Source organism: Neofelis nebulosa, chromosome 18 (genome assembly GCF_028018385.1).
Source record: "Neofelis nebulosa isolate mNeoNeb1 chromosome 18, mNeoNeb1.pri, whole genome shotgun sequence".
Lineage (NCBI taxonomy): Eukaryota > Metazoa > Chordata > Mammalia > Carnivora > Felidae > Neofelis > Neofelis nebulosa.
In genome coordinates this window covers 43,068,599-43,079,988 of record NC_080799.1, presented here as the reverse complement: position 1 = coordinate 43,079,988, position 11,390 = coordinate 43,068,599, and the positions used below count along the sequence as shown (strand labels likewise).

Sequence of the window (11,390 nt, the reverse complement as noted above, 5' to 3'; positions counted from 1 at the left end):
AAGGTCTTGCGTCTTCCCCATCAAACCCCCGAGCTTGTCTCCTGTCCAGGCGAAGGACTGGAAACCGCCGGTCATGAGGCTGAGGGCCCCGACGCGGTCCACTGGGCAGGCAGGCAGGAAGCTCTGCCTTGTGAGCCTGGTGCTGTAGGCACAGCCCGCCCGCCGTCAGGGGTGTGGGGAGGGCAAGGGCACAGCTCTCTGGGCAGCCAGCCCCGTAGCTCCAGGAGGCCAGCGGGCCGGACAGAAGAGGGAGGTGGGTGCCTGGAGTATGCAGCTGCTGGGCCCCCAGCCAGAACCTTCTGGGGCACCGCACAGGGGCAGGCACCACCCCTGATCGCCTTGTCATGCCTCCCTCCCCTACGCCCACCCAGCAGGTCTTTCTGGCATCTTCCATCCTCCCCAGAGCTGGAGGCAGTGGCTGGCTGGTCCCCCACTGCCCTTTGGTCACTGGGCCTGACTGAGGCACAGGGCTGAGCCTGAGGTGCAGCTGTGTGTCGGTCCTGGGGAGCCTGTGCCCTCAGGCCTGCCGGGTGCCAAGGCCCCCATGGGGCTGTGAGCAGACACAGCTCAGCTCCAGCCCCGCCACCACGCACCCGGCCACACTTCTGGAGACAAACCGCACGTCTGCACCAGCGTGTGGATGCACCGCCCGTGGGGTGAGAGGGGCAGAGTCGATCTCTGGCTTTGGGGGCTTTGATTTGCACATACACCCCTTTTCCTTCCTCTCCTCCATGCGTCCCGCCTACCCTGCCTTCTGAGCACCTGAGCTCTGGGTGGACTCCTGCCCATGCACAGATGCTCCAGGGCCTGGGGCTCCCCCAGGGCAGTCATCATGCGCGCAGGGGTGTGGATCTCCATGCTGGACTGCAGCTGAGGGTTGGTTGGCCCCCTCCTCCCTGTGTTGCCTCAAGGTGGGTATTTCATTGCGGGCAACGGCCCCAGCCTGGGTAGGGGGACAGGTTCTGTGTTGGTGCCAGCCGCTCTCTGAGGTGTTCTTCCTGCACCTGCCGGGGCCCTGGTGCCACTGTCCACCCCCTGGCAGATGGCTCCGAGGCACAACTCGCGGCAACGTGACGAGTTGTGTGTGAGCTGTCCCCCACCCGCCCGGGATGGGAGACGGTCCGTGACAACAGGCGGGTTCTCTGGATGTGACCTGCACAAATAACTCGGCTCTCCCTTTAAATCCTCATCTCCGCCAGTGTTTTCTCTTCCACTCTTTCGAATGTCTGCCCCTGGGGCTGGGTGGCCCAGAGTGTGGGGAGTCCAGACGGTGGGGACTGTGCCCTAGGGTCACATGCTAGCCACTGTCCCGCCCAGGAACCCCCCGGCTCGCCCTCCCAGCCCAACTGGGTGGGGTGTCACGGGGGTGGCTAGGCCATCCTGGCGTCTGTGCCCCTCCTCCCTGTTAGCCCCAGAGGATCCTGACCAGACCCCGCCCTGTCGCAGAGGCAGGAGAGTGAAGGGGTCCCCGGGCCCCAGAAAGCTGGAACAGCTTGCTAGAGGAGGCAGAGGTGAGGTGGCCCGTCCTACTTGGAAGGGAGCTGGTCTTTGCCTGTCTCCACACTCCCTTCCATCCCGGCCTCTCAGCACAGAGACAGCACAGGGGCCTCCAGAGGCCAGTTAACTTTGAAGCAGCATCCCCACCTCCACTCCGCACGGGGCCTGAGGCTTCCACCCCCAGAGTGGGGTGGTGGGTTCACCCAGGCCTCTCTCCCAGGCTGCAGGACGCAGGCCAGCCCCTGCCCCCAGCCAGGACGACTCAGACCTTGTCCCTAGGGCCGCCCTCAGGACACCTACAGCCTAGTTCCTGTCGCCCCAACCCTGCTGGGACCTCAGTGCACCTGCTGCTCCTCCCCGTGGGATGTGTAGCCCATCTGCTCTGGAGAGGGAGCTCGCAAATGCCCTGGTCCCTCGAGGGCCACTGAGCAGCCAGCAGGGAGGTGGGGGCTGTGCGAGCCCTGCCGGAGCCTCTCCTCATCCTTCCTGCTGCTCGGCAGGGACGGGCCCAGACAAAGTGGAGCACAGAGGGGGATTGGTGTTTGTTCCCACTCTGTCCCCAGGGCCGGTCCCCAGCAGGTGCTCGCTAAGTGGTTATTGATTCATTCCATAAATACCCAGGTCTGCTTTCTTCCCGGCACCAGGCCCAGGCAAGCCGTCCCAGTGTGTGCGCCAGCAAGCGTGTGTGCATGCACGTGCTTGGGTGTGCACACTGGTATGTCTGCAGGGGGTTGTGTGCGCATCTGCATGAGTGTGCGCGTGTGTGCGCAGGGCAGCAGGACACCTGGCCCTGCCTTCCTAGGAGTCCCGTTCAGCCGATGGCCGCCGAGCTCACAGGCAAGTGCAGGTACCTTTCAGGAATCGGCCCACGTGAGGGAGCCGACCATCTGGCTACCAGGGGGCCCTGCTGTGGACGCACCTGGGCCGGGCTGCTAACTTGAGGCTCTCTCCCCAGGGCAGCCTGGGGCGGGCCTGAGCAGGGCCGGAGCCGGCTGGGGACCCAAGCTCTGGAGACCTTTTGTGCTGGATTCCTGGTGGTGATAGGCCACAAGAGGGCAGCCAGGAAGGAGGGGTGGGCTGCAGAGTCCTGGGGGCTGGTGAGGGGTTCTGGCTCACTTCTGAGCTCCCGGGGGTCGTGCACAAAAGCACTGACGACCCCAGCTAGTGTGGCCTGAACCCTGGGTCCTGTAGGAGGAAGGAAGTGGGGACGGGCCTGGGCTTGGGCAGGAGGGCCTGTCCTGCTGATGTCCCTGCCCTGGAGTGGCCAGGCCTCCTGTGTGATACCTGGCACAGCTCTGACTGCCCTTGCAGTGTGTGGACTTGGGGTGATTCAGACAGGCAGTGGGGGGGCCGTGATCTCCCAAGGCCCACATAGCCTACCTCCGTTAGGACCCTCCACTGGGCCCCATTTTTCCTGCTGGTATCTGTTGCTGCCCCCAGGGGCGCCCCTCTATGATTCTCATGGCGAGGACCATGTTGGTAAAGACGCTGAGGCAGTGGTGGGAGCAGGGGAGCTGCCTGTGAGGGGGTCCAGGGACAGGTGTCCAGTGTGCCTCAACCCATCTCCCTCCCCTGAGGGACCAAAGGGCAGCCGGCACTGAGGTTGGGTTTTGTTTTTATTGGAGGATGAACATAAATAAAAAATAACCGGGTATTGGAAAGAACGGGAGCGCTATTTACAAACGTACACCATGGGCCCCAGGGCTCAGAGGAGGGTGAGCAGGGCCACAAGGACCAAGAGGGCCACATGGGCCGCCAGGCAGGGCGCAGAGTTCAGAGCGAGGGGCTGCTGGTCCCGGGGCCCCCGCTTCTGGCCACCCGACCTAGCCTGTTGGAACTGTAATTCTGGAATGATCCGATGGATCCAGTCGTAGTGGGAGGTGACCCGGATGTAGACACCTGGGCGGTTCCGGCGGGCGCAGCCCTCGCCCCAACTGATCACCCCAGCCTGCAGCCATGACTGGGCCACTAGGCACACGAGCGGGCCGCCCGAGTCGCCCTGTGAGGGAAGCAGGGGCCTTGTCAGAGCCTACAGTGGCCCCCAGAGCCTGCCTCTGCAGGTGCACACACACTCCTCCCTTCGTCCCTCTCCTCAGCTCCTGTAGGAGTGTCCCTGCCCAGCACGCCCACCGCTGCTACCCGCCGGCCGGTCCTTCCCTTTATAGCCTGAGGTGCCCATTTCTCTAGCACCCCCAGACTGCCCTGATTTAACCTTGGAGGGGCTTGTTGAAAGTGCAGGTTCCTGGGCCCCACTGCAGACCAGTATGCCGACTGTGCTGGGTGGGATCCGGGAGTAGGACCCTACTGCTGGGATGCAGGAGGGGAGGAACCCCCCCCCCCCCCCTCTGCAGGACCTCACTGCAGGGATGCCAAGCTCTGGTCTGGGCCGTGGCCCCACCTACTGGGGGCCTCCTCCTCCCAGCCAGGCCGGCTCCCAGCTGGACGTGGGCCTAGGGAGCAGGGCTCAGCCCCGGCAGGGCCCACCGCAGCCCCTACCTTGCAGGCGTCCTTCTTGCCCTCGGCAAAGCCAGCACACAACATGTCGTCCTTGATGGTTTTGGGCTGGAAGCCCGACTCGGCATCTTTGCTATAGAGCAAGTTGCACGTGGGTGTGTCGATGATGGGCACAGCGAGTTTCTGCAGGACCCGCGGGTTGGGCAGGCGGTCTGGGGAGGGGGGGAATCAGCCTGCAGTTCAGTGCACAGTCTTACCCAGGACCCCATGGCCCTCGGCTCTTTCTGTCCCCCGTCTCCCCGCTCCCCATGGCTTTCCCTTACCCCCTCCACCCGTTTGAGGAGAGATCCACGTGTGCCAGTATCAACAGAATGTCCCCCATTCTCTCCCGGCTCTGCCCCCTTACCTTCCTCACTGGGGCTGCCCCAACCAGTGACCCAGCAGTTCATGCCCGCCTCAAAGACGACCGAGGGGTCAGGCATGCACACGGGGAGGATATAATTGGAGAAGGTCACAGGTGCTTCCAGCTCCACCAGGGCCACGTCAGCACTGGAGGCCATGCCCTGGTACAGGGGGTTACTCTCTACCCGCTTCACCCGGGCGTACACGGCGTGGGGCCCTGGCTTCACCAGTTGCCGCACCCCAAGCAGGACCCGGTACAGGGATGTCTCAGAGGCGCTGATGGGAAAGAAAGAGAGCTGGTGTGAGACCGCCCCTCTAGGGCTTAAAAGAGAGGGGAGGTTTAATAGAGAATCAAAATAGGGAGGGGCTGGGGTTGTTTCTCCTCTAGCAGGTCCCTCCCTCCTGGCCCACCCCAGTGCCTGACCACTGTGCACACGGTCTTCAAAACGTCATCTCCATGGGGACGTGTAGGGAGGTGAGGGGTTAAGCGTGTAGAAGCTGAAGCAGCTAATTCCTGACTTTAATTCCCAGCTCCGCCCTTGGCCAGCCAGATGACCTTGGGCAAGGAACCTAGCAAGTTCTCTGTGACTCAGTTTCCTCATCTGTAAAACGGGGCCAGTAACAGTCCCTACCTGAAAGGGTTGAAAGAGATGTCACCCACAGGGTACATCTGGGGGCTGGGCCTGGCCGTGCCTGTGAGCCTTGGGCCAGCGACCTACTCGCTCTGAGCCTACGTTTCTTCTGAAAGTAAGATGCAAGGCTGTAAAAGAATTTCAGCCCTGCGGTGAGGCAAGAGCCAAGATGCTCAGGAAACCCTGAAGGTCTGGGACCAGGTGGCTCATAGTAGGGTGGTATGGGGGACCTTAGGCTGAGGAGGAGGAGGAAGGGACATTCTGTTCCAGCCCGCGGACTCCTCTGTAAGCGGAATCCCAGTCGGTAGGGGAGTGTCCTGGATTGGAGGTGTGGGAGGGGGACAGGGAGGAGGGCCAGGACGTGGGATGAGCCTGCCAGCATTGCAGGGACGGGGCCCCAGGCCTAGCAGGGCGCCTCGCTAGCGACACCAGGGGTGGGGGGTGGACCCCTCCCGGCAGGACCGCGGGCGCGCGCTGGGAGGGCAGACCCTCGGCGCTGTCCGAGGTGCTGGAGCCCCGAGACGCCGGGGAGCGTGGGGGCTGGCTGACTCACTTGGAAAAGCAGTGCGCCGCGGTGAGGACCCAGCGCTCTGTGATGAGGCTGCCCCCGCAGAAGTGGCTTCCGTTGCGCTGGATGCTGACCTGCCAGGGCCACTCGCCCTCCAGGGCGTCCTGGCCACCCACCATCCGGTTCAGCATCCTCGGACGCCCGCAGACTAGGGGACAAGGCCGGGCAGTGCTCGCTGGGGACCCTTTCATCGCCTCTGGTTCCCAACCCCCACCCCACACTCTGTCTTTAATCTTCTGCCCAATCCAGAGCTCTCTTTGCCCTTGACCTACTCTGAGACCTCGGGGCGTGGGTGCCCCGTCAGCCTCTGACACAGGCAGACCCCTCCCAGCTGTGGGAAAGTTCCCCTGCCCTTCACCTCTGAAACAGTGACATCAGACCTCCCTCTCTGGTCATGAGATGTGGAGAGGGTTCAGATAACACATGGAAGGGTCTTACCCCAGGGCCTGGTAAACAGGGGCTCCCGGGAGGACAGCAGGTGTTGGAAGGGCCCCACACAGGGAGGTGACCCTGGGGGCTCTGCTATTGCTATAGCAGAATGGTCTTCGGACTGTGTCCTTGGGTTCTCTGCTCTCACTTTCCCCTGACCTCCTTCTCTGTGCGCCATGCATGCCTCCGCGGGCCCCTGTGACATCTGCAGGTCAGACCCTCCTGCTCCACTCCTGTCTTGGCTCTAATTCTGCTGAGCTACAGCTTTCCCTTACTTTGGGATTCCCCAGGCCCCACCCGCTGGTTCTGGGTCTCGTTCTCGGGGGGGGGGGGGTGGATGTCCGGGGGGGGGGTGAGTCTCTGGCCAGTCTTGGCAGCTCTCAGGAAAGCCCCCCCTCCTGTCCCCCCATCCAGGGACCTAGGATGCTTACCGCTTGACGCCTCGGCCCCCTGAGTCCCTGGAGGTGAGAAAAAAAGGGGGTGATCAGCCATCTTTGTCAAAGCCAAGGTCTGCTTCTCCCCTGCCCACCTCCTCTGCTCCACACCCAGCCTCCTGAGGACACAGAAGGACAGTCCGCAGGGGAGCTGGCAAGAAAGGTCAGGGGCCCTGCCATGTTTACAAGCCCAAAGCGTATCTGCAAGGGCAAACTCCTTGCCACCCAGGAGCCGACTGGGAGAGATGCCAGTGAGGGGACCCCCATCATGGCTTGGCTCTGCTGCCTGGGGCTAGCATGGCTTCTTTTCCGCTCCTTGGGGTCTGTCTCTCCACACCCTACACCTGTCCCTGTCTGGAAGTTTCCCCCAGAGCAGGCTGGAGCTGTGTGACCTTCACACCCACGGAGTGCTGCAACGTGAGCCAGCCGGCCCCCGGCCACACAGGTGTCTGTGGTTCCAGGGGACTAGAGGGAAGCCAGCCAGTAGCATCACAGGTCAGTTCCCCCAAGATTCTAGACCCCCAAGAACCCCACACCTCCTGTTGTGCAGTTGGAGCCTAAGACACGCGGCTGGGCCATGCTCCCCCACCCCGGTGAAGGATCAGGCAGAGGGGTCAGAGTAGAAACTTTCCGGGGACCCGTCTCCCCAGGATCCATCACCTTCCATGTCTCTGGACACAGGCACAGGGCCCACTACTTGGCCTTTACAGGAACCTCACCCCAGACTTGAGACCCCAGCCCCATGTCAGCAACATGCCAGAAATACCTGCCAGCCTCCCAACGCCCCCAGAGTATCTGCTTCACTGGGGGCAAGAACTGGGGTGGGGGGTTCAGGACAGCTTCTTCCTACTTCAGCCCTCAGCGTTTTCCCTGCGGGATCGTTTTTTTTGGGGGGGACTAGAGGGTGTGGCAGCTGTTGTTGCTAAGACTGACCCTTTGACCAGAAGAGGTAGCCAATCCCATGGAGGCGAGGGGCCACAGGGGCAGGAAATGGTTGTGACCTTGGAGATTTTTACAAGGACCCCCACTCCAGTCTGAGTGGGGCGCTCCCTACTGTGGGGAATGAGGCTTGGCGGATGAAGTATGGCTGGGGCGGGGGGAGGGGGGGGCAGGGGCCAGGAGGGGACTGGGCCTGGGGCAGGAGGAGGTGGACGGCAAGAGTGGTGGTCACGTGGTGGCCTGACCAGGCACAGGCAGGCATGTGGAGGCAAGAGTGGTGCCTGCCCAGTGATGGGAACAGGAAGTCGACCCTGGACCCTCCATTCACCGATGTGTGTTAACAGGTGCCCTTTTTTTTTTTTTTTTTTTTTTTTTTTTTTTTTTTTGGGACAGAGAGAGACAGAGCATGAACGGGGGAGGGGCAGAGAGAGAGGGAGACACAGAATCGGAAACGGGCTCCAGGCTCCGAGCCATCGGCCCAGAGCCCGACGCGGGGCTCGAACTCACGGACCGCGAGATCGTGACCTGGCTGAAGTCGGACGCTTAACCGACTGCGCCACCCAGGCGCCCCCAGGTGCCCTTTTAAAGTACAAATATTCCCTGGGAAGGCTGTTCCCTGCAGCCCCTCACCTATATTATTAATAGAATTTAATTAGACTGTAAACACCTGACCCACTGCTCTTCCTAAGGCCCGACGGCAGGATGCTCCGATTCACCCCTGTCCCCATGGGCGCCAACGTTCCTTCAGGCTCATTCCCTCCCTGGGGGAGTTTTCCAGGGTCTTCTGGTTCTCCCCCACAGTCAGCCCCCTTCCCATACATGCACATTGATCCATGGTCCACACCCAGGATCATGTACGCGTTCCTGTGCCCCGGCGGACCCCCTCTTGTGCTGTTGCAGGCTTCCTCAACCCAGCTTAATGCAACCGCTTCTCATACAGGCTGAAGCTTCTGACCTCTGAGTGATTGCCACCCACACCCCTCTGCCTGGAGGCCCTATCCTCCCGGTAGTTACAAGTCCGAATCCTACAGGTCCTAATCCAGATCGAGGCTTAAGTGAAATGCCGCTTCCTCCGGGCAGCCCTCCTCACTTGCATTGTCTGTCTAGGAAGCCTGGCTCCCTCTCCTGAGCTCTCCGTCCTCCTGCCGGGTCACACAGAGCTCTGCCCACCTTGCTCCACAGGTAGTGTCATAGTCTCATGTCAACCTATAGGCTCAGGAGCTCAGTCCAGGCAGAGCCCCCATCCAGGGGGCCTGAGCTCAGGGAATGTACAGAGAGACAGAACAGCTGTGGGGGCAGGGCTGACCAGGAAAGGGGTACTGTGAAGGCCGCGGGCTCTGCGGGGTGGGCGCCCTGTCTGGGGCTGGATGCGCCACCAGATGTCAGGCCCCTCGTGTGGGCCCAGGGTCCCCAGGCCCCTATAGCTGGTTGGGGCTCAGCTGGTAAGGATGTGAGAGACCGAAGGTTCTAGGAGGCGGGGGTGAGGACGGCGTCGAAAGAGTCCACAACTCCTGGTCACAACTGTTTGTGAGCCAGATGCAGGCTGCTGTTTCCACTTTGGCAATGACCGTGATTACTCAACCCATTAGGAGCAATCACGACATTACACCCTTACTGAAGACTGGCTCCCTCCAAGAACATTGTTACCCTTGTACCAGGAAGTCAGGAGGCGGCAGCCACGCAGTGAGGGGTGGGGAAGCCCCCTGGAGCCTGGAGAGACTGGGACCTCCCCACTGAAGTGCCACCCCGGTGTCCTCTGACCCCTGGCAGGAAGCCTGGAGCCCCAGCTGAGTTGCACCTGGGATGACCTGGCCCGGCCCTGGGAGGTGAATTCAGGACAGGGAAGTGAGGTGGCACGGGGCCGGCCGGGCTAGCCCAGGAATGCGGGAAGGTTTCCCTGGCAGGGAGCAGCCCGCCCTGTGGGAAGGGGCCTGGCAGGCGGGGGCCCCTGGCTGGCACCTGCTGACCCTGACCGAGGATTGGGAGGGGGGAAAGGGATGTTTGTTCCTCCCCATACTCTCCCTGTCTGGTGAGAGCAAGAGCCTGCACCCCTAGCCCCCCACTCCCCAGTGAGCCCCCACCAGCCTCCTGGGGCTCCCAGGCTCAGGCGGCAGCTCGGCCACCCTTCCCCGCCCCGGCCCAGTAGATGGTGACCTGAGGCTTTGGAGCCCAGTGGCCTGGAGTTCAGAGGCTGCACAAAGGCAGCCCCACGTCTTTCTCTGGGGGCTGGAAAGAGGCTGAGAATAGAAGAAGCAGAAGCAGCAAACCGAGAGCTTGGCCCACAAGCACCAGAGACAAGGTGGGGGCAGGGGGAGGAGAGCCCCTCCCACGTTGCGGCCTCAGGGTCCTCTGGGACCTGTGCCCACACCCCTCTCCTGCCTTCCCGGCTCCCCTCCCCGCGGTGGGACATCTGGACCCAGGACCCCGGCTGGGGCAGGAAGGGGAGGCTTGTGCTGCAGCCCCAGGTCTGACCCCGGAGTAGGCGACTTGGCTGGAGCTCCAGGCAGATCAGAGGGGGCCCCTCCGGGCAGGAGGGGGGACGACTTCCTGCACCATCCAGTACTCACCAAACCACAGCGGCAGCAGGAGCAGGGCCACGGCTGGCAGCCGCCTCATCCTCTCAGCCTGGCTGGGGCACCAGGTGCAGGGGGCAGTGGCGATGGGAGGTCCGTGAGCACCAGCTCAAGGTGCAGGGCTCCATGAAGTGGGGTTTTATGCTGGAGGTGAGTGTCAGCTTGGCTATGCCGCCTGACCTGTCGGCCCGGCCCATCCAGCTCCTCTCCGGAAGGAGGTGCCCCGGAACGCAATCTCCTCCAGACCGGCCCCTGAACCACAAGGGACCAGACCCCTCACCCTAGAATACCTTAGGGTCTTGGGGCCAGGGTGTGTCTGCCCCATTTGGTTGCTTGTGGCCTGGGATTCCAACCATAACTGACCAGACACCCCCAGCTGACCACGGGCCCCACATAAGCTGACAACAGTCTGCCTTCCAGACCTTCCCTGATTCATTCATTCATTTGTTCAGCCATTGATTTGTTGAGCACCTACTTCGTATCAGGGCCTCAGTGAACAAAACAGTCCAGGCCTGTGGCTTATGCTTACAGGGAAGGGGACGCGGAAAAGTCCAGGTCACCGCGCGCGTGTGGAACAAAGCGGGTGGGGAATCGGGACGTGGGAGAAGTATCCCTCCCTAGCTGACCCCAGCCAGCGCTCACGGGTGCTTTCCCGGGGCGAGACGCGCCCCAGAGTGGCCCCGACCCCCGTCCCCTCTCCGGGGCTGCACCCTCCTGCCGTGCGGGCGGTGGGCGGGGGTCTTCCTGGCACCCTCGGGCCAGGGCGGGCGGGGCGGAAGCGGCTTCTGGGAAGGCCTGGCGGGGAAGAGCGTCTGCGGGCGCCCCTGCCCTGGGCGCGGCGGGCCGGGCTCCGGGACGTGCGGCAGCGGCGGAAGCGGCTCCGGGGGAAGTTATTTGGAGCACGGGGCTGACGTCAGAGCCGGAGTCGGGGCTGGGGCTGCCACTCCCGGCCCGTGCCACGGGGTCAGCACCCCCGACCAGGCTCTGCCGGAGGACGGGGGAAGGCGGGGGGGGGGGGGGGGGGGGGGCGGGGAGGGTGACGCCGGGCGGCAGGTGGAGCCCTGCCTCCGTTTCCCCGCCTGCGCAGCGGGCACGTGCGTGGACTGGGAGCGAGCGGGGGCCGGGCTCGCCGGCTGGGGGCGCGCTGGGTGTACGGCACCCCGGCACCCCCGCGCCCCTGGCTCCCGCACCCCGGTCCCCGGCCCCGCCCGCCGGGCGCTGCCGGTTGGCGCGGGCCTGCCCCCTGGTGGCCGCGGGCTGCGGCGCGGGGCCCCGCCGCGAGTTCTCCGCTTCAGTACCCCCGCGGCCCTTGGGGGGCCGGGGGGGGGGGGGCGTCACCCCCAATTCGTTCATTCATTGCGCAAGTATTTTCTGAGCGCACGCGGTGCCCGACACCGTTCCAGCTGTGGGGGACATCGGGGCAAACGAAACACACTCAGCTCGGTGCGGAGGAGACGACGAG

General features: G+C 63.5%; 1 protein-coding gene across 1 annotated transcript; it reads right to left on the bottom strand.

Annotated features, from left to right (window-relative positions):
• Nucleotides 1-3,095: 3,095 nt before the first annotated feature.
• LOC131501640 (serine protease 27-like) lies at nt 3,096-10,880 on the bottom strand. Its single transcript, XM_058711952.1, has 6 exons — nt 9,923-10,880; nt 6,414-6,440; nt 5,539-5,701; nt 4,358-4,629; nt 3,994-4,163; nt 3,096-3,496 (listed from the first exon to the last, which is right to left on the bottom strand). The coding sequence occupies exons 1-6, from the start codon at nt 9,969-9,971 to the stop codon at nt 3,203-3,205; spliced, it is 975 nt and encodes a 324-aa protein (XP_058567935.1). The 5' UTR covers nt 9,972-10,880; the 3' UTR covers nt 3,096-3,202.
• Nucleotides 10,881-11,390: the final 510 nt, after the last annotated feature.

Excerpts from the sequence above, each read along its gene's own strand:
- LOC131501640 (XM_058711952.1), bottom strand. The coding sequence starts at position 9,971 with ATGAGGCGGCTGCCAGCCGTGGCCCTGCTCCTGCTGCCGCTGTGGTTT. Across the intron at positions 4,630-5,538 it reads GCGGCGCACTGCTTTTCCAA|CGCCTCTGAGACATCCCTGT; the intron begins GTGAGTCAGCCA and ends CTTTCCCATCAG. Across the intron at positions 4,164-4,357 it reads GGGCAGCCCCAGTGAGGAAG|ACCGCCTGCCCAACCCGCGG; the intron begins GTAAGGGGGCAG and ends CCCCCTCCCCAG.